Genomic DNA, 20,210 nt, shown 5'->3' with positions numbered 1-20,210 from the left:
GGCTCGCCATTCGTTTAAGCTGCTTGCTGCCATAACGGAAATTTACATTACATTGCGCTGGCAATTTGGAAATTATTGAATGAATGAAAATATATTGTCGCACGAGGAAAATTTTGATGAACGAAAAGTGGTGTGCGAAAGGCAAACAAAGCGCTGCTGCAAAACAATCAAAGATTTCTAGGAATTGCGAAATTTAGTTTGACTGCAGCAAAAGTGTTGAATAGTTGAGGTCCTCGATCGACATGAACAGAGCACCATTTTATTAAATGAATTTAATTCGTATATTTTCTGTGTTTGGTGCAAACAGCAGGTTTGAAGGCAGGAAGTTAGGCGGTTGCTGTGGCGGATCCACTGGGTAAGGGGAAGGCTTGGCTGCCAAAAATGTGAAAACAAATTTATTGAATATTAAATTAATGTACAGAGAGTTTTAAGGTGCATATACATACATATGTAGTTGGACATATTTTCTAAAAGAGTTGCCACCAGTTTTTTTTTATTTTATTTTATAAAAATTGTTAAAATAAATCAAATTTAACGGAAATGAAGATAAAAAATTCTATAAGGGTTGCCACATATTTTTCAATTTTTAAAAATTGTTGATTAAATTATTTTTATCGAGAACTGAAATAAGCAGTTAGCACATTTCAGATCTTTGTCGAAATAGTTTTTGAATGGCGTTGCCACCTATTTAGAAATCAAATTATTAAATTGTGAATTATAAAAATATGTATGCAGATCAAAGCTAAATAAGCCTTAAGAAAGTAAACGGATAGAAAATTCCTAAAAGGGTTGCCACCTAATAATTATTATTTTTTATTTACAAAAATTGTTAAAGTAATTAAATTAAAATTAACAGGCAGCGCTTGTTAGAATTTTGTCGAATTTATTTTTTGATGGCGTTGCCACCTATTAAAAAAATATTCATTTGGGAATTTTAACAATATGTAAGTACATCAAATCTATCTGTGTCTTAAATTAGCAAACGATTAAAAAAATTTCCAAAAGGGTTGCCACCTCTTAAAAATTGTGAAAATAAATTGATTACTATCTATTGATCGAGAACTAAAATAAACAGTTAGCGCTTGTTAGATTTTTGTCGAATGAATTTTTGAATGGCGTTGCCACCCAATTGAAAACAAAATTATTGAAATATGTATTACAACAGTATTGCATATAGTCTACTTATCAAACTAAAGCTTTAAGAAAGCGAACGGTTGAAAAGAGTTTTGAAAAGAATTGCGACATAATTAAAGTAAAAAAAAACAGTTAAAATAATCTGAAATAAGAAAAATGCAAAGAGGACTTCTGCCAAATATGTAGGCTCTAAGATTTGATTTTTTCGAATATATTTTTGCAGACGTTGCCAACTGTTGGAAAATAATTAAATAAATTTAATGATACATGGTGGTATTGGATACAGCTTTTTTATATATGTATATATTATATACAAGTATATATACTCTATAGTGGCAGAGGTATCATGTAAAAAACGGGTCATAGGGATCTCTCGGTTTGACTATATGATATTGTTTGGGGTTTTGCGAGTACAGTGACTGACTATTGGCAATCTCAGTACAAATATTTTTGCTAAAAACCTGGTGATGCCGTCCGATATTCGAAGACTTTGTGAAATCGAAATTAAAGTGAGCACTTGACTGGAATAGGCCAACTTACATCTCCAAGACTTTTTTTTAACAATATCGGATTCAGTTATCGATTTAATAGACAAACAGTTATTTCGTCGAGTTAATCTCAAGTATCAATTTAATTGCGTAACTTCCGTTAAGCAAATATCGCCCAACCAGCAACAGAACTGAAATGGAAAACCCCTGTCTCGCGAAACAACTCAATTAATTTGCCCCAAGGCTCTCTCAAACGCACGCATCGAATACAAGACACACATACATACATATAGACCACTCACCTTGTGTTCCGCACTGTGCTGTTTCTGCTGTTGCATCACTGCACGTTGCATGTCCTGTGACACGCTCTCCAGGCGATCCAACTTGCCCCGCAACTGCGCCACCGCCACCTGCATTTGTTTATTAGCATCGCGCTCATCTTGCAACGTGCTGACGCTCACCGCCATCGCCTGCACCGAACGCGCCACATTTTTGCCCTCCTCACGCAGCAGACTCTCCTCCGCGGTAAGTTGTGCGCTGGTGAATTCTAATTTGGAAATTTCATGCCTCAACTCGGGCAGGCTTTTATCCATTTTCGTTTGCAAACTCTCGACATCTTCGAGCAGCTCCAGCATTGAAGTGTGCAATTTATCGAGCGAGGCAATTTGTCGACTCAAATTGAAATTGGCATCGGCCATGCGATGCTGTCCGATTTCCAAGTTGCGTACACGTTCGCCAATGCGATGATACTTCAGTTCGTTCAATTGGGATTTGAGTGAGCGCTGTGCCAGTTGGAGTTCATGGATTTGTTGTCGCTGGAAACGGCAGTGGCGGCGCTTGTGATCGGCGGTTAGTGGGTCGTTGATTAGCTGAAAGTGGAGTAGAATGGAGAATATCGGTTAGTGTCAGTGCATGATGTAGTTAATGCGAAATTAATTGACTTCTTTGAAAGGAAAAATGATAGTGATATCAATCAGATTGCCGCTGGTGTTGCTTCAGCACCTTGTTTTAACGACAGTCGGGTCTATATAAACGAAACGGAGGAGGATTAAGATCAACATAGGGAATAAGATCTCAGTTGCATTTGCCTAACACTTACTGCAGTCTTGCAGCATATTTTCGGGATTCGACCAAACGAAAAACGACGATTTTTGGTTATGTTTTCAGGTACATTTTATTTTACACATATTTTTGAGAAGATTACCCAGCTTATTGTAACACAAAGACTGGTTTTATGCTCTGAAAAGCGGGCTTAAGGATGGAGTTGTCACTTTTTTGAATTGTTTTTTGTCAGCCTGAGAAGGTTTCTGAAAAGCTTATCTTTAAATCATTCGCAAATTCTTGTTTTTCTCTCGGTATTTAAGAATAGAGTTGCCATCACTCGAGAAAAAAGTGTCTGAGCAAATTCTAGCCAAAAGTGTGGCAAAAGTCAACCGTTTAAAAGCTCTATCGCTTCTGGGAAATACTTTAAGCATGTTCTAATGTGCTCATAGTGTTGACTAGAGTTGCCAAAGTAGGGTAAGACAACGCGCATTGGCTTCTAGCAAGCCATTATTATCTAATCATCAAAAATAGAGCTTTCATTTGACTTCACTTTCGGTATACTGTGCATACCCATTTCAGTAACATTAATGCACTAAATTTCAGACTACAGAGTTGCCACTTTATATATACTCTGAAACTATAGCTCAAACGCAACCAGACAGCTTCTAGTGGTTTGAAATTCGAGGTTGGTATTTACCAATTTTACAAAATAGCAATTTTATTTCTTTATAAAATATTCATAAATAGTCTGAGCAATTCTGTTAAAGTTTCAATGGTGAAATGTGGAAACTATAAATGAAATATAAAAATATAACTGTATGTGTAAAATACAACCAAACACAGTATACATATGTACGACCAGAGTCCATGAATGAAAGATAAATTTTGAAAACACATGTATGAATGTTGCAAGCACACTGCCAGCTGCGCGGTCACCGGAGGCTACGACAAATTGTGGTACCCCACAGACTAGTGGCGAATTTTCATTCACAAATTTCAGTCTTTTACATGCATTTGGCCTTATGCTGTAAACGGAGTTAAGGAAAATGCTGTATACATATGAGTATTTACTATAGCTATGAATATGTAAGGCTAACCGAAAACCGCACGAAATGTGGAACACCATTGAAAATTTGAGAAATTGAGAAAAATTGTAAGAATATGTGCACAGACAAGTACTACGTTTTACTTGTAAATATACATAGAAGCATATTTGAACTGAATATTGCTAGCGGCTTTCGTAGAAATTTATAGATTCCTTAAGGAGTTCAGAAAATTTTAAGTTCGTTGAAACAATATCTGGCAATGTTTGCCTCCAAGTTTTTTTGGCAATATCGCTTACTTGTCTTCTTGTTTTCTAATTTGCAGCAATTTCTTAATATTACTATTAACTGCTATACACAAGTTGTATTGACATAGAAGTCATTTCACTCAAACGCCTTAACGAGATTAAATTAATATGTAGACAGTGAAATAAGCAGAATTTTTGTATAAATATACCTCTGATCTTTGTATTACTTAAGTGGTATTTATGTATATATAATAATTTTAAAATTTCTTCAGCTGTTTTCTTTTATGTGTTAAATATCAAAAATCAGCTTTGTCTGCGATTTTACTTTCAATTGCAAGCAACAAATTCCAAGTCGCATTTACAGCGTCAGCAAAGTTTATGAACCGGAAATTTTTACAAGAGTTAAAATATATATTTATACATATGTTACTGTTACATACAAGTATATTATTAATACTCGTATACTCGTACATCTTTAGCTCAGCACACAACTTCTAGCTTTGTGTTTTCAAATACAATCATTTATGCTTTAGGGTGTTCGTTATTTCCGAAATTGGTTGTGTTTTCGTAAACGTTCGCTGAAGTTGCAGGTTTAGCTTTACAAATAAGGAAACAACGCAAACAAGTCTTTATTTTCAATTTAAACCGTGTTTAAATCAGATTTATTTTCTCATATATTTAACATGTGATTTTTTGATATTTTGCATTAAACAAATAAATCCAAAATTTCGGAATATAATACTATACTCTCCGCTCTAAAAACAGGTGTCAACAATTTTTTCATAAAAGTAATCCTGTAAAAGTTATGCGCAGTCAAAGTTACACATCAAATGAACTGAGTATTCGAACAACTGGTTGAGGCGCACTCGGTTGCTCATACGTCGTGGTGTACTATATGCATAATTACATTTGAAACATAAATTTAACTGCGTATAATTTGTAAAGCAATGTTTGTATGAAAAAAAATCAATAAGAAGTTTGTATATAGTAGAAAATGTTATATTGGAATATCACTCTCTTAAAGTTGTGGTTGAATTTACTCGGGAGCGAAATAATTTATGACAAAATATTAAAAATCGCACATAAAATATGTATATAGAAAAACTAAATTGCTTTAGACAGGGTTTAAATTAAGAACAAAGCGCTTGTTTAGTTTGGAACCTTTTTTTTGGCGCAAGAACAAAAACTTTTGGCAACGCTTGCACAAAAAATTAAATTGAGAAATAACTGACACCCTAATATGCACACAGCTCTAAGAAGTAAATTTCTTGCGCATACAATTACATTTGCTTTAAAACACACAAGATTGTCAGAAACAATATGCACATGAAACACACACACACATACACTTATGCACACTTGCAAATTTGCAACGCAGCTTTGTGCAATTCTTGGCATTTACGTCTGGCGTGGTTGCTTGCTGTGCGGATTTTACTCGAGTCATGTTTGCAAATTGAAATTTATAAGCGAATTTCACACAAGGCGACTGTGGAACAACAACACTTGATTGCAGTCAAATGTTGCATAAATAAATGCAGTGCATACGGTATATGTTTACGGTAAGTATATTGTGTATTTCAATAATATATATAATTACTTTATGAATAATCTCAAAATACTCAAAATAACGTCGTCGGCTTTGTGGCGGCTTCACTTCTTTATTTTGTGTGGTGGTATTATTTGGCTTAACTATATATGTACTCATATATTATTAATATCCGCATTTGAGTTAAATTTTCATATACATATATATATACATATAAAGGGTGATTTTTTAAGAGCTTGATAACTTTTTTAAAAAAAAAAACGCATAAAATTTGCAAAATCTCATCGGTTCTTTATTTGAAACGTTAGATTGGTTCATGGCATTTACTTTTTGAAGATAATTTCATTTAAATGTTGACCGCGGCTGCGTCTTAGGTGGTCCATTCGGAAAGTCCAATTTTGGGCAACTTTTTCGAGCATTTCGGCCGGAATAGCCCGAATTTCTTCGGAAATGTTGTCTTCCAAAGCTGGAATAGTTGCTGGCTTATTTCTGTAGACTTTAGACTTGACGTAGCCCCACAAAAAATAGTCTAAAGGCGTTAAATCGCATGATCTTGGTGGCCAACTTACGGGTCCATTTCTTGAGATGAATTGTTGTCCGAAATTTTCCCTCAAAATGGCCATAGAATCGCGAGCTGTGTGGCATGTAGCGCCATCTTGTTGAAACCACATGTCAACCAAGTTCAGTTCTTCCATTTTTGGCAACAAAAAGTTTGTTAGCATCGAACGATAGCGATCGCCATTCACCGTAACGTTGCGTCCAACAGCATCTTTGAAAAAATACGGTCCAATGATTCCACCAGCGTACAAACCACACCAAACAGTGCATTTTTCGGGATGCATGGGCAGTTCTTGAACGGCTTCTGGTTGCTCTTCACCCCAAATGCGGCAATTTTGCTTATTTACGTAGCCATTCAACCAGAAATGAGCCTCATCGCTGAACAAAATTTGTCGATAAAAAATTTTCGAACCGAACACTGATTTTGGTAATAAAATTCAATGATTTGCAAGCGTTGCTCGTTAGTAAGTCTATTCATGATGAAATGTCAAAGCATACTGAGCATCTTTCTCTTTGACACCATGTCTGAAATCCCACGTGATCTGTCAAATACTAATGCATGAAAATCCTAACCTCAAAAAAATCACCCGTTAGTAGGAAAACTTAAGTCAGCTGTTATAAGTAGGCCTCTTATATTTACTATACCAACATAAAATGACTATTGTAGAATCTGTCAGGATATAGAAGAAGAAGAGATTATAGGACATGCAGCGCAAGGCTTTGTATGGGAAGAGAATCGCAACTATCAGTCACGGGTTTCTTAACGATGTCTCCGGGGTTGCACAACTAAAATTTTTTGTACTGATGAACTTCATCAGCAGTACAGGGTGGTTTAGAGAGGATATATCAGAGCGAGAGGATTTAAGTTCCGGTGCTTTCACAATGAACCTTCTAAGGCCTATCAGCATCGACGAATGTCCAGTCTACCTACCTACTTACATACTCATAAGTCACTGTAAAACTCATTTTAGCGTGATCTTACGACAAATTTTTATGTTGCTATATTCAGCAGACAACTTATTTAATTTTATTTTATTTTTGTTGTAATTCACTAGACGAGTTTTTTTTTTGTTGTTCTAATGGTTGTTTAGAGTAACTCAAAATATTGCGTTGATCTGTATACGTGCGTATAAGGTACTACATAAGTATGTTACATTATGTTAAAGTGTCGATCCTAAAAAGGACCTCTTTTGAACAGCTCAGAACACTGGTCCATTGTGAGAACTAAAAGTCCGGTGAACTTGATCAGAAATCAACAAAACGCTTTGGGCCTATCACAAATGTGCCGAGTCGACTAATATCAGTTTCGGTTATGTCTTCTGGTTCGCCGAAGCTAAGACTGCCGAGATGTTACAACGTCGTCATGCGAAGACTGAACAAAATCGTTGACATTGACTGGATGTTACATGTGTACAGGGTAGGCAGAAAAGTTAGTACGGCTTCTATGAGGAACTAGAATTTTTCATTTATTTAAATATTTGTCAGATACTTTAAAGTTAGACCCAGTATTCAAAAGCCGCGGGTATAAATTTCACATCTCTCTGAATTTCATAATTCGACTAACATAACATATCCAGAGAATCTTCTACAAAAAATTAAATTGTGAGCGGGCTATACGAAGTAATTCGCTTACATCTACCATATGAGTATATGAGTCCTTGTCAAAGAAGCCTGCTGATTCAGAGAAGTAGCTACGGATCAACTTTTTTACAAGCTAGTTACAACAATAAAAATAAATCAAGTGACATGGTATAAGCACATAAAAATAAACTTTCCGTTTGTGTAAAAATTAAATTTTTTTAATTACATACATTATTAACGGCGTAATTAAAAAAGGTAGTTACTTGCTGCTGAAAATATCAGACTCAACTGCACTGACATCTTGCACTTTGTTTACTGTAATTTAGAACTAAGCGCGACTTAATTGACAAGAAGATTGGCATAAAACAAAAAACAATTAAGAACATGACATAATATGGAAGTTGATAAGAAAAAATGTAATGAAACTGTCGTTGGATCAACTCGTTAATTATGTTAATGAAAGTATGCACACATAACAGCAAAAGCAAGAACGGTACTCGCTGCAACTGCCACGAAGGCAAGTGTGCGATGCCAGCGCATGTAAGGCTGGGAACAGAGCGAAGTGGGAAATGAAGGCATTATGGAAATTGGTAATGCGGAAAGAGTGCAGATCTTATACGATGACTTTTCACTTCACCGTTTGCTTGTTGCTGCATTGCCAGCACACTGCACGCCACTGTGTACGCAGCCTAAGGCGCGCACGGTAGCCAGCTGCGAAGCTGAGGTGGCCAGACAGACAGCAAGCCGCACAAGCTGCTAGTGCTGCTGATGCCGCTGTAAACAAAGTATTAGCGCTGAGACAGAGATAAAATCTTCGAGAAAGTTTGCACTAAAACACTTTATTATATTATTAAGGCGACAGCCGAACAGCGAAAAAGTTGCGAAACGCAAGACAAAGGTGGCCGCTGACTGCATACACTCGCCAGTAAGTAGATCGCAGTGAGCGGCAGCGAGTGAAGCGCAAGAAAAGTGCAACGGCAGTGTATGAAGCAAAGAGGATTGAAATCTGTGAGAAAGCAAAAGCAGCAAGAAAAGTTTTTGGAAAACAAAAAAGCAGTCGACGACGAGCCGGCGCTGCGTCGAAGTTGGCGCGCGTGAGGGCAATAAAATTGTCAACTTGGTCATGACAACAGCGTTAATAATGAATGCAGCAGACACAAAGAGTAAGAAACAGAAAAAAAAAACACAGAAAGAGCAAGCACTGACGGACAGCAGCACAAAAGCTTTGGCAGTGAGAAGTTGCAAAAACAATGCAAAAGCTGGCAAGTTGAATGCAATGATTTTTACTTGCAAGCAAAGTTGCAGCGGACAATCGAAAGGGAGTTGTTGGAAAATTGCATTCAACAAAAAAAGGAAAAAAAAAACAAAAACAAAAAATTGGAAAGGATAGTAAAGGCTACCTTGTCCTGCCAGCTAATGTTGCATGCAACATTGCAGCTAAATGCTAAGTGATAGGCTGTCGCTGCAAAGTTTCAACCCATTCGTTTTGCTTCTTTGTAGAAATACGAAAAGTATACTTTTTTGCTTTTACTGGCTAGTTACAGTTATAGTGTGTGTGTGTGTGTGGCAAGTTGTTGCAGCTCTTTGCTGTGCAACTCATGTCCAGTGGCGTAATGCGTTACATGCAGCCCTTGGTCGTTTGCTTCACTTTATACTTTTCATATTTTCTTTTCTATGCAATAATTTTATTTTTACAAATGTAGAAAATGCCGGCAACAGGATGTTCTACGCTGTTATTAGCAATCTCTCTGCCTCTCGCTCTGCGCTTCTTTATCACTATGCTGCGCTGTTTTGTTTCCTTTTGGCTTATTAAGACATTTCAATGTTGTCTAATGCCATTCTTCTGCTTTTCCTCTATTCCTCTGCAAGTTCTTTGAAATTGGCCACGCTCAGTTGCTGGAAATTGGCCGGCGGTTATTTATGTTCTATCGAAATATATTTAATCTCTGACCCGCTACTATGCTACCACTGTAAGCTGGAAGTGAATAGCATTGCCGTTGGCCATGTTCTTTCTTATTCATTTAAATAGAATGCGCACAAGCAGGCAAAATACTGTGGCTTTTCCTCGTAAATGCTCAAGATATAATTGTAAAATTGATTGCTGTGAAAAAAGATGCTTCAAAGTCGACAAGAAAAGTATAAAAAACACAAAGTTAATTAAAATTTAGTGCTGCGGGCTTAAAGTTCAAGTAACTTGCTCACAATAATGGGGATGAAATATATAAATAAATATTGAATCACAATTTTTTTTTTCAAAAACTGATATTTCTGCTGTAAAACCGTTGGAGAAAAATTTGTATTTTTATATTCGCTATTATATATATATATAATTACTTCCTTAATTTTGCTGAATTGGACCATAGATAACTGGAAGTGAGGAACTTAGTCAGAAGAAACAAAATTCAATAGATTTAAGTCAGTTGAAAAATTATATTGCAGGCGTCGGACCGGTGAATCCATCCATCCAACGACACCACGTTAAGCAAACGGTAAAACACTGTGGAGGCAATGTAATGTCTTGGAGCTGTTTCACCTGGTGGAACCTTGAACCAAAATTGTACAAATAAAAAGAATAATGAACAAAGAGCAATATCTAAATATATTATACTAAAGGAGCTTATTATCGATTTTGTTGATCGCTGTGCTTACAACGAAGCTGAAATAGTGCTTCAGCAAGATGGAGATCGGAAGCAAAAGTCGTAGAGAAATCGCTAGCGGATCAAAATTTCCAGTTGATGAAGTAGCCGGCTGAAAGCTCTGACCTCAACCCAATGGAAAATTTGTGGCCAATAGTTAAAAGACGATTGGAAAAATATCAATCAGCTCCATCAAGGCTCGAAAATTTAAGGCAAAGGCTGCTTGAGGAGTGGCGTCTTATACCCAAAGAAATTTTGGAAAATCTTGTATGCCAAAGCGTCATAAAAAATAAGGGCTTATAGACCAAATATGAATATTATAATAAAATTCATGTTGATATATCAAGGCGGTTCTTAATTATGAGTAATTGGAAAGCCGAAGATATTTCGTGTAGCTTAAGTTAGCTTTCATGACAGTGCAAGTGAGAACTAAGAGATAATAAGTAAACAGTCTTTAATTTGTTTAATATATATATATATATATATACATCTATTCTTCTTCCTGATGTGTAAAATTTTCAGGCTGCCATGCGGGGCATATGGCTGTACGTACTTTTTCTTGAGGAATGTTCGTTTTCAAATAAGTTAGAAAATTCGATGAACCCAAGAAGAAGCAACACTATTTTCTTAAATAACTGATTTGGAATAGATTTTGGAAATAAGCAACATGAATAATACTATTCCTTCATAGGCTATGCACAAATATTGGTGAATATCTTCGATGATTTTGGTGAAAAATAACATCTTTGGAAGAGAGTTGCTTAAGACAAGCTCTTAATGAATTATCATACTTTTTTGATTTCTGGAAACTTTTTCATTTTGAACTTTTCGAGAAAAAAAGCAGCTTTCTTTCTGTTTGTCTATATTTTGGTCTTAAAAAGACGGTTTTTTACTTCCAGAGGATGCAGAAAATCGTGAGTTGGTAGTTTGACAAAGTCAAGTCTAATGTTGAAATAATGTCCAATATAAAGTTTAAGTTCACATAAGATCACTTCTGTCAGCGTTTTTGCTTAAGAAACCAATATGGTAGCGCTACCATTCAGAGGATGAGCTAAAATGTGTCTTTTCAAACCATAGATTAATCTTTTACTATTAATGATAATTACTAAGCGGTTACAAATAGTATGGATTTACTTACGAAACAGTTTATGAGCTTTAGAAGAACTCCTGGCTTTCATTTCATCTGTAATACAGTTTGGTAACCTCTTACTATTATCTTCATCAGTGATACTTCAAAAGCCTATATCTACAATGTTTGCTGTATTAAGCCATGTAATTTAAATCAGTTCTAGCGATATTGACAAAACTAAAACTCTGTGTAAATATAAAATTTTTCTTGACATAGAAAATGTAAAATTTATTTTAACGGTTCATTTTATCACCTTCTCAACAATGTCCCTTCCCCTAACGTACTTTAAACATGCATACGTCTTCAGCTATTCTCACTCTCTGTTTATATGTACAACTATGTAAACACGCGGCATAAATAAATAGTAAAATGCATATTAATTAGCTGCATATCAATTAATATTATTGCGCAAATCATTTAAGTAGCCATGAGCGGAAGTCAAAGGCTCAACATCCGTCAAAGTTGGCTCACAGTTACTTAAGTTAATTAAACGCATACGCACAACAACACGCATACACACATATTTGACAAATGGCGCCACACACGCGTCAGAGCCAAAACCAGAAACGGCTGATAGCGGAACATTGAAAGTCAATTTCATTCATACGCCGAGACAAACGAGCATAAATTCGGCAACACATGTGCTCTGTATGCCAGTACTGCTGTAGTTGTGTGTATTCGATTCGCTTTGCCAAGTTTGTAGAACCATATATCATTACACACACAGTCATACATGCACACAGTTGACGCTTGCATTTGTATTTAGCCACATCCAGCTAATTAAGTAGCGGCGAACACAAATGAAATGGTGGCCAACCGAGCAGCCAACAGTGACGCAGAAACTTTGCTACAGTCGACGTTAAGGTGGCGAGCAGGGGACGTGAATTCCCGAAGAAGCGAAGAAAAGTCATCTGCAGCAGCCGGTGATAAACTGTGCAACTGTGCGAATAGTAGTGGCAGTGACGGTGTGAAAAAAACGGAGACTTAGTGTTACTTGTGTGTGTAGTGGTGACAATTAAGAAAGCACGAGCTGTGCGTACGTTTTATTGCAGAAAGAATGGCGAGGATAATGACGAAAAGTTTCGCGTCTGCTGGGCTAACTACCTACATTAAGGATCAGAGCGAAAATTTCATTAAAAGTGCCGCAAAAGTAGCAGCCTACGGCGAGGGCATTCGGGTGCAAGTGCGTGCAAATGGCTGTAGGTGCTAATAAAAGCGTGTAAGTATGTGTGTATACATATATATTAACATATGCATAATGGTATATATGTATACATAAGCAAAAAAACGAGCAGTGAGCAAGAGTTTTTGAAGCGTGTGCCAATTTGTTTAAGCTCTGCCCAAATTTATTTATGTATAAATAAATTCATATGTATGTATATGTGTACATAAAAGGCAAATATATTTATTTATATGTGTTAATTTATTTATTTTCTGCCGAACTTGTTGACAGTATTTTAGCCTCTGGCTTTGGGTATGTGTGAAATAAGTTCAATTTCAGCAAAAAAAGAGAACATTTTGCTTCGAAAGTTTGTACGCCATGGCGTATGATTGACATAAATGTCTGCCATCGACACCATATATTTTCGTTTTTATGTGCTTTTTTTTTGTGACACGTTGGCACGACAGACTCATTTACGGCTGCATTTGACAGTTTTCAACGTCTGCAAACAACTTTATAGGTTATGTGAATCAGTACGCTTAAGAGCGTCTGCTATCTACGAACGCGTGCGTGGCATAGTGCCAGACTGTTTATGGTTCTTTCTTTTTTGCTTTCGGGTTGCTTATTTGGCATGGACGGCGGGTGTTTGTGTGTGTCGAATATTGGAAAGAGAAAGAAGTTAAAATAATATTGCGAAAGTAAATAAAAATAAAATAAAATAAAATAAAATAAAATAAAATAAAATAAAATAAAATAAAATAAAATAAAATAAAATAAAATAAAATAAAATAAAATAAAATAAAATAAAATAAAATAAATAAAATAAAATAAAATAAATTATATTAAATTAAATTAAATAAATTAAGGTAAATTAAATTAACTAAATTGAATTGAATTAAATTAAATTAAATTGAATTAAAATAAAATAAATTAAATTAAATTAAATCAAATAAAATAAAATAGAACAAATAAAATAAAATAAAATAAAATAAAATAAAATAAAATAAAATAATTTAAAATAAAATAAAATTAAATTAAAGTAAATTAAATTAAATTAAATTAAATTAAATTAAATAAAATAAAATAAAAAAATAAGTTTATGCGGTCAATTTAAACAATTTCTCGGAGCTTACACCGTTATCTTGGATATTAATGTGTGCCAAATGACCTGAAAATATTTGTATGAAATAAACGTTCTTTCCATATGGGGACATATACAGATAGTCGAACAAACCGACATGGCTAAATCGTATCATCGGCTACACTGGCTATTTATATATAAATCTTATAGGGTCCCGAATTTAAATAACTTATTGTTTTTATGAGAAGTTCAATTTTTATTTCATAATCTTTATCTGTACTTCAGCCATAATCATTATATAAACTGAAACATTACTCTATCAGCCCTTCCTATTAATAGCTGCAGGAGTACTGAAGAAAAGGTAACGGAAATACTATGGTCCACACATAAATACATATACATGTTTATTACATTTTTTATGGGTATATGAAATGTCATGCTTAAATTTTATTACTTTATTGACAACAAAAATTGCATTCTCCCACTCTGGCGCTCTACATGTTTCCACCTTATATTCGCTCCAGTTTTACACAATTCCAAGAATGCCTTTATATGTGTATGTGCATAAATGCACGCACAAAGCCCTGAAACTGCAATATCAGTTGATTGCAATCAGTTGCAATAATCCACTCCCACGATTGCAGCAAAGTGTAACAGGACACATAAAGATTTTCTCATTAAAATAAAAATTGCTCGCCGTAAGGGCACACATACATATACGCAAAGGCACGTGAGACAGTCAGCTCCTTCTACAAAGGTGGAATTGCACATATTTACAACAACAAAAACAACAACATGCAACCATAAAAACTCGCATATTTGTTTTGTTGACTTTATACATTTTATTAAAGTCTACGCTATAATTTCGACATCCTTCAGCAGCCATCATTAATGGTGGATGCTTGTCGCCATTTGTTGTCTTGCTGTTGCGCTTTATGCGAATGACATGTAACTCAAAGTCCTTTTGAAGCCTATACAATTATAAATATATACATACATATATATGTATATTTATACCCATATTTATGACCCGCCTACCTCGTTAACTCGGTTCGCTGTCCTGCTAGCCTGCTCACTTAGTAAACTTCAACTCACAGCCATTCTGCGCGCCATTTTGCGTCGCGCTAGTTAAATATCACCTCCATTCGTCCCTTCGGCATGTGCGGGCAAAAGCGCACGAAGCGCGCCTGTGTCTATGCAATAAAATTAATTCAGCGTTTGTGTGTTCATTGTATTCGCATATAAAAGGCATGTGACCTCAGGTGTATAAAAAGCCTGTATAAGCATATACATATGGATTTCAGCGTAAGTCGTCCGACACGCCGTGTTCGTGTTGGCCTTGACGTTTACATTATGTGTCATATATGGGCTTTAAGTGGGTTTATGTGTTGAGCGACATACAAACATGTGTTCTACTTCCATTCTTTATCTTTTCATTTTTATTTTTGGGTTGCGCATTTTTTGCCTTTATCCTTTTAGTGTTATATAATTATTCATAAATAATAACTGGATGCATTTAGAACTTTCCCTGTCTCCATTGCCGTGCTGAGCATATAGTTTTACAGCTATAAAGGTAGCACATTTTTTTTTAAGTTTTTAGTTACTGTTTTTTTTTTTGTTTTGTATTTTTGTTTCACCTTTGCAGTAGGCTTGTTTTATGACATAATGTAGTAATTGCAGGGAACTCATACTTAATATCTCTCTTTTGTATATTACTAATTAGTATAAGTTGGGGATATCTGTCTTACTTGGAGTGAGTGTTTACAATTTTTTCTCTGAGGATAAACGGTTGCTGAGATACTAATATAAGCTTCATAAATAAAGCTTTCAAACATATATATGCATATGAAGAAAAATATAAAGAGATTCCATTTTAAACTGCTCATTATACAGGATTTGCATTCCAAATCCTATTTTGAATATTTTTTAGTAATTTCATATAAAAAGCAACAAAGCTAGTGAGCTGAATTTCATTCAAAAGGCATGCTGATACCACTTTAACTAATAATAATATTTGATTGATATAAGATGCCTTCGTTTCACAGTTTCTATTCTCGCTTCTACTCTCTTGTCTTAAAAGTTACATTAAAGAGCAGCAACAAAGTTATCGAGTTGAATTCGTACAAGAGAGAAGGCTTTGCCACCAAGCTGTTTTACACATTTAAGCTCAGTTTCACCATTGAGTGTGGTTCAAATGACAAATAAATTATATTTTTTCTCTTACTTTTACAATTTAAGACTTAAACCAACGTTGTTTTAACCCAAAAAAAAAAAACACAGTTTCTCCACTAGGAAATAATCGTAACACTATTGTGTATGCGTCAGAAGACATTGTAGTGCAGGGTTGCTTCACAGGTGTTGCTCTCTTATTTGAGCATCTGGTATCGTTCGTTTGACTCTAGTTGGAGAGTAGTGTTGGAGTAGTAAAGACAGCTATATTATATTATACATACGTAAAATAGGTTCTTAGACATCTCTACGAAAGTATCTCGGGTGGTTCTCCTTGCAGTTTTCTATATTTTTCTCATAATCAGTTACAAAAATTCGAATATGGTTCCTAACTACTCAATAATATCGCGTTTTAAAGATTTTATAGGAATTTGTAGGTTCTCCAAAAAAGTCTGTTGCAATTTTTCTTAAATCTAACGATTTGAAAGATGCTAAAAATTTAAGTTTCATTATCTTAAGGTTATTTTTTTCTTCAGGATTTTATAACTCAATGAAAAAAAATCATTTTAAAATACAAAACACACTGGTACGTGAAAAATTCACTGCCCTATTAGATTGCCAATTTCAGTGGCATGTCCCTTATATTGTTTTTGTAACGGCGGAAAACATACCTGAAATAATTTATAGGATTTCTGGCGAGTTGATAGTTCTAGTTGGGATAAAAAGCAGTGTCGGCTTCAGTTATATATACCCGATTGACGTGGGAACGGACAAACGGAAAGTTTGTAACCATGTTCTAGTATTTGTTTAAAGAGAATTGCTTATTGGCTTAATTGGTTAGATTATTTTTGAATGCAAAAGAAACATCGTAGTAGAACGAAACCCATTAAAAACGAAAAACTGCGACTCCTCTAGAAGGATATTATATGACAAAGTTGTAGGTAATGAAAAGACTAACAACATCTGTACCAACACCTTTCTCACTTAACCTCAAAATTTATGTAAATATTTTCTATATGTACTTGAAATTTTTTTTTTTTTGAAAGTTTTTAAGTTTTTTCTTACTCTTTTAACAAAAAAAAAAAATTACAAAATTTGGCAATTTCAAAAGATTCCCAGCGATATAAAATATATAGACTTTTTGAATAAAATCACAAATAACGAATTTACTTCATTTAATATACATACATATATATATAATTTTTATTTTCAGGAAAATTTCTCTCTAAATGTGAAAATCACATTATTGAAACTAGATATGTACGCCATTGAAAATTTTAATTAAATGTTAGTATTTTTAAAATTCAGCATTAAAATTTTTTGAGCTGAGCGCATACAATTTAATCAGTTTGGAATAATTATCAAAATATATTAGCATACATTTGCCGCTGAAATATTTTTTTTTTAGAAGGCGCAGCTCACCTCAAAACACATGTCGATGTATGTTCATATGGAAGTCGCTCATTATGAACAAAATTTACATACATACATACAAATTTCATTAATATTTAGACACTGAATTATTTTATTTTCATTTTAGTTTTAACACAAATACAAATATACTCGTATATTACCTTCTTTCATACACACAAGTATTCAGATGTTAATGATAAATATTAAATATTTGAAAAGGCAAATTTAATTTGCAGCTTATGTATTTCAAAGAAAATATATACAGGGTAGGCCATTTAAAGTTGACCCATTTGTTTCTAAAAAAAAGAACAAAAGAAAACAATGTTTTTTGTTCATTTCAAAAATAATTTATTTTGGTCCAAGGGGATTTGTTTCAGCTAATATTTAAAAATTAGATCGCGTAAATGGGCACCTTTAGCTTTGACAGCTAAATGCACTCTTTTTTCGACATTTTCCATGACTTTGGCCAATGTTTCGGATGATATGGCGGCTGTTTCACGTCGAATGTTGGCTTTCAGTTGAGCTAAGGTCTTTGGCTTATTAGCGTATACCTTGGATTTCAAATAACCCCACAAATAAAAGTCTGGTGGCGTCAAATCTGGTGATCTCGGTGGCCAGTCAACATCACCATTTTTCGTTTTCAGCCATTTCGATGGCCCATTTGCCAAAATTAAGGCGTCGCGGATAATCAGCTGGGTTTAGTTTTTGTGCCATTTGAATTTTATATGGAAACATCTTCAAATCTTTATGAATTATGCGTCGGAGAGTGGTGCGAGAGATGTCTAATTCCTGAGAGCGGCGATAACTTGATGTCGATGGAGTCTCCTCAATACTGGCTCGTACAGCTTCGATATTTTCATCAGAACGTCTTGTGCGTTGTCTGGATGCATGACTGGCATTACTGAGATTACCGGTGTTCACAAATTTTGCGTATAAAGACTTAATTGTGTTCTTAACTGGAGCACTTTTCACTTTATTTTTTTTGCGAAACGCACGTTGAGTTAACACAATTGAAAAGTTATTTTGAATATAAAGCTGAACAATTTCAGCGCGTTCTTTTGGAGTGTACTGTTCCATGGTATAAATTGTCTTCGAATGACGCTTCTAACGCGGTATGACATTAGCCGATTTGTCAGCGCTGTTAAAAGTTACAGCGTTGCCAGATGGGTCAACTTTAAATGGCAAACAACAACAAATTCGTATCAGACTACATGTGTATATGAATAAAAATTGGTATATATCTATAATAACCACCCATTTTACCCCTGCTATGGTTGATTATTTTTATTTATCTGTTCTTCTTCAAATACATACATATGTATATTAGGGTGTTTTGTTTTATTGAACTATTAATTTTTTTCAGTCCCGTCACGAAATTTCCTTGGAAATACCCTAAAAAAAATTTGCTGAAAATTTTAGCCCTTAATATTAACATTAAGAACTGGACCAAGGCCTGTAAAAATTCTCCATAGAAAATACACTACAATCGTGAGTTTTTATCTTTAAATTCCTACAGATCAGAGGTATTTTATGGCATCGCTTTGACTTTATACGCATATTTCTCAGAATATTTCACTCTACAAAAGTGGCCATTGCAACAAAGTCGTAACTCACACCGGCGAGGTAGTGCAGGGTTCTAAACCCGATTTTTCTAAGAATTTCGCATTTTTTTTTTTATATTTCTCGTAAATGACAGGAGCTATAGAAAAAATGTACGTGACAAATTTGTAGGAAATTTTATTTGCTATAAAAAAGATCAAAATCGCTATCATTAATACTTCTCGAGTTATTCACAGTTATTTTCAGGGAATTTTGTTTAGGGTGTTTCCAAGGAAATTTCGTAACGGGACTGAAAAAAATTAATAGTTAAAAAAAAACACCCTAATGTACATACATAGCTACTAAATATTGCCAAACAAATTTTCAATCAAAATATCAAGTGACCCTCGACTTGAATACAATTGAATACAGTTTGTAAAGTAGAAAGGGGGGGAAGCAGCAAATAGTCAAAAGAACGCGCACGGAAATCAGAAATTGTTTGAAAGTTGCAACAAAGTTCTTAACAAATTTCATGTGTGTCACAGTCATACTTGCCAATGTAAATGCCATATACATGTATATATACATATATAGCAATATTTATTTGATTTATTGTCAACACATTCATAGCTTTTGACAAATAAATCGATAAAAAAATGTGTGTACCGTAGAAATATTTAATATCTACCTGTTAGCGACAAGAATTGTTATTTTTTTGTATTTATTTCTAACATACTTTGTATAGAGTACATTCCGTTTAAGCGATTTGTATTTATATAAATATGATACATGTTCATACACATGAGTTCAGTAAGTTTTATTGTTATGTTCTCTATTGGTGAAAATATATTGTTTCATGAGAAAAGTATTTATATATATACTATTTGTATTGGAAAGGAAACTGTTACTGCATGTGTATATAAGTTTAAAAATATAAAAACGTATACATTTATATAAATAAGCAGTTATTTACTTATACGTTATTTTTGTATCCGTATCAATAGGAGAATAGGTATTCCCAATTTTTGGTACTAGTTTAAAGCAAATGTACACTCACTGCTAGTAACAAACAGGGTTGTAAATAATGCATTAAAAAATAATTGAGTTAATATTTGTGAAAATTCTCAAGCGTTTTTGAGAAGAGAAAATATAAACTTGGGAAATGCGCGAATAAAACAAGAAGCCTAATTGCCTGTCTCGAAAATAAATGCGATAATAAATAAAAACGCGTCCGGTCGATTCGATGGTTCTTAATACAATACTTCTTTATTTAATTTCATTTAGTTGCTTAGCCTAAATCTTAAACTAACGGCTTAAACTAGTGGTAATGTTCATATGTATAAAAAAAGGGGTAAATATAATTATCTTCAACTTTTCGTTAACTATTGTAATAGATTATGGTAAGTATTAAGGTAAGTAGTAGATTAGTAGAATGAATG

The 20,210-nt window shown here is 34.3% G+C and overlaps 1 protein-coding gene across 1 annotated transcript in view; it reads right to left on the bottom strand.

Moving 5' to 3' along the window:
• Positions 1-20,210, bottom strand: part of LOC105232947 (protein scabrous) — a 98,747-nt gene that overhangs the window by 4,921 nt on the left and 73,616 nt on the right. Inside the window, exon 3 of the mRNA XM_049450934.1 lies at positions 1,925-2,491. Coding sequence (XP_049306891.1) covers positions 1,925-2,491 — 567 coding nt within the window. The remainder of the gene's footprint in view (positions 1-1,924; positions 2,492-20,210) is intronic.

Source organism: Bactrocera dorsalis, chromosome 3 (genome assembly GCF_023373825.1).
Source record: "Bactrocera dorsalis isolate Fly_Bdor chromosome 3, ASM2337382v1, whole genome shotgun sequence".
Classification (NCBI taxonomy): domain Eukaryota; kingdom Metazoa; phylum Arthropoda; class Insecta; order Diptera; family Tephritidae; genus Bactrocera; species Bactrocera dorsalis.
The sequence above is the reverse complement of the archived record's forward strand: the minus strand, read 5'-3'. Positions and strand labels throughout refer to the sequence as shown.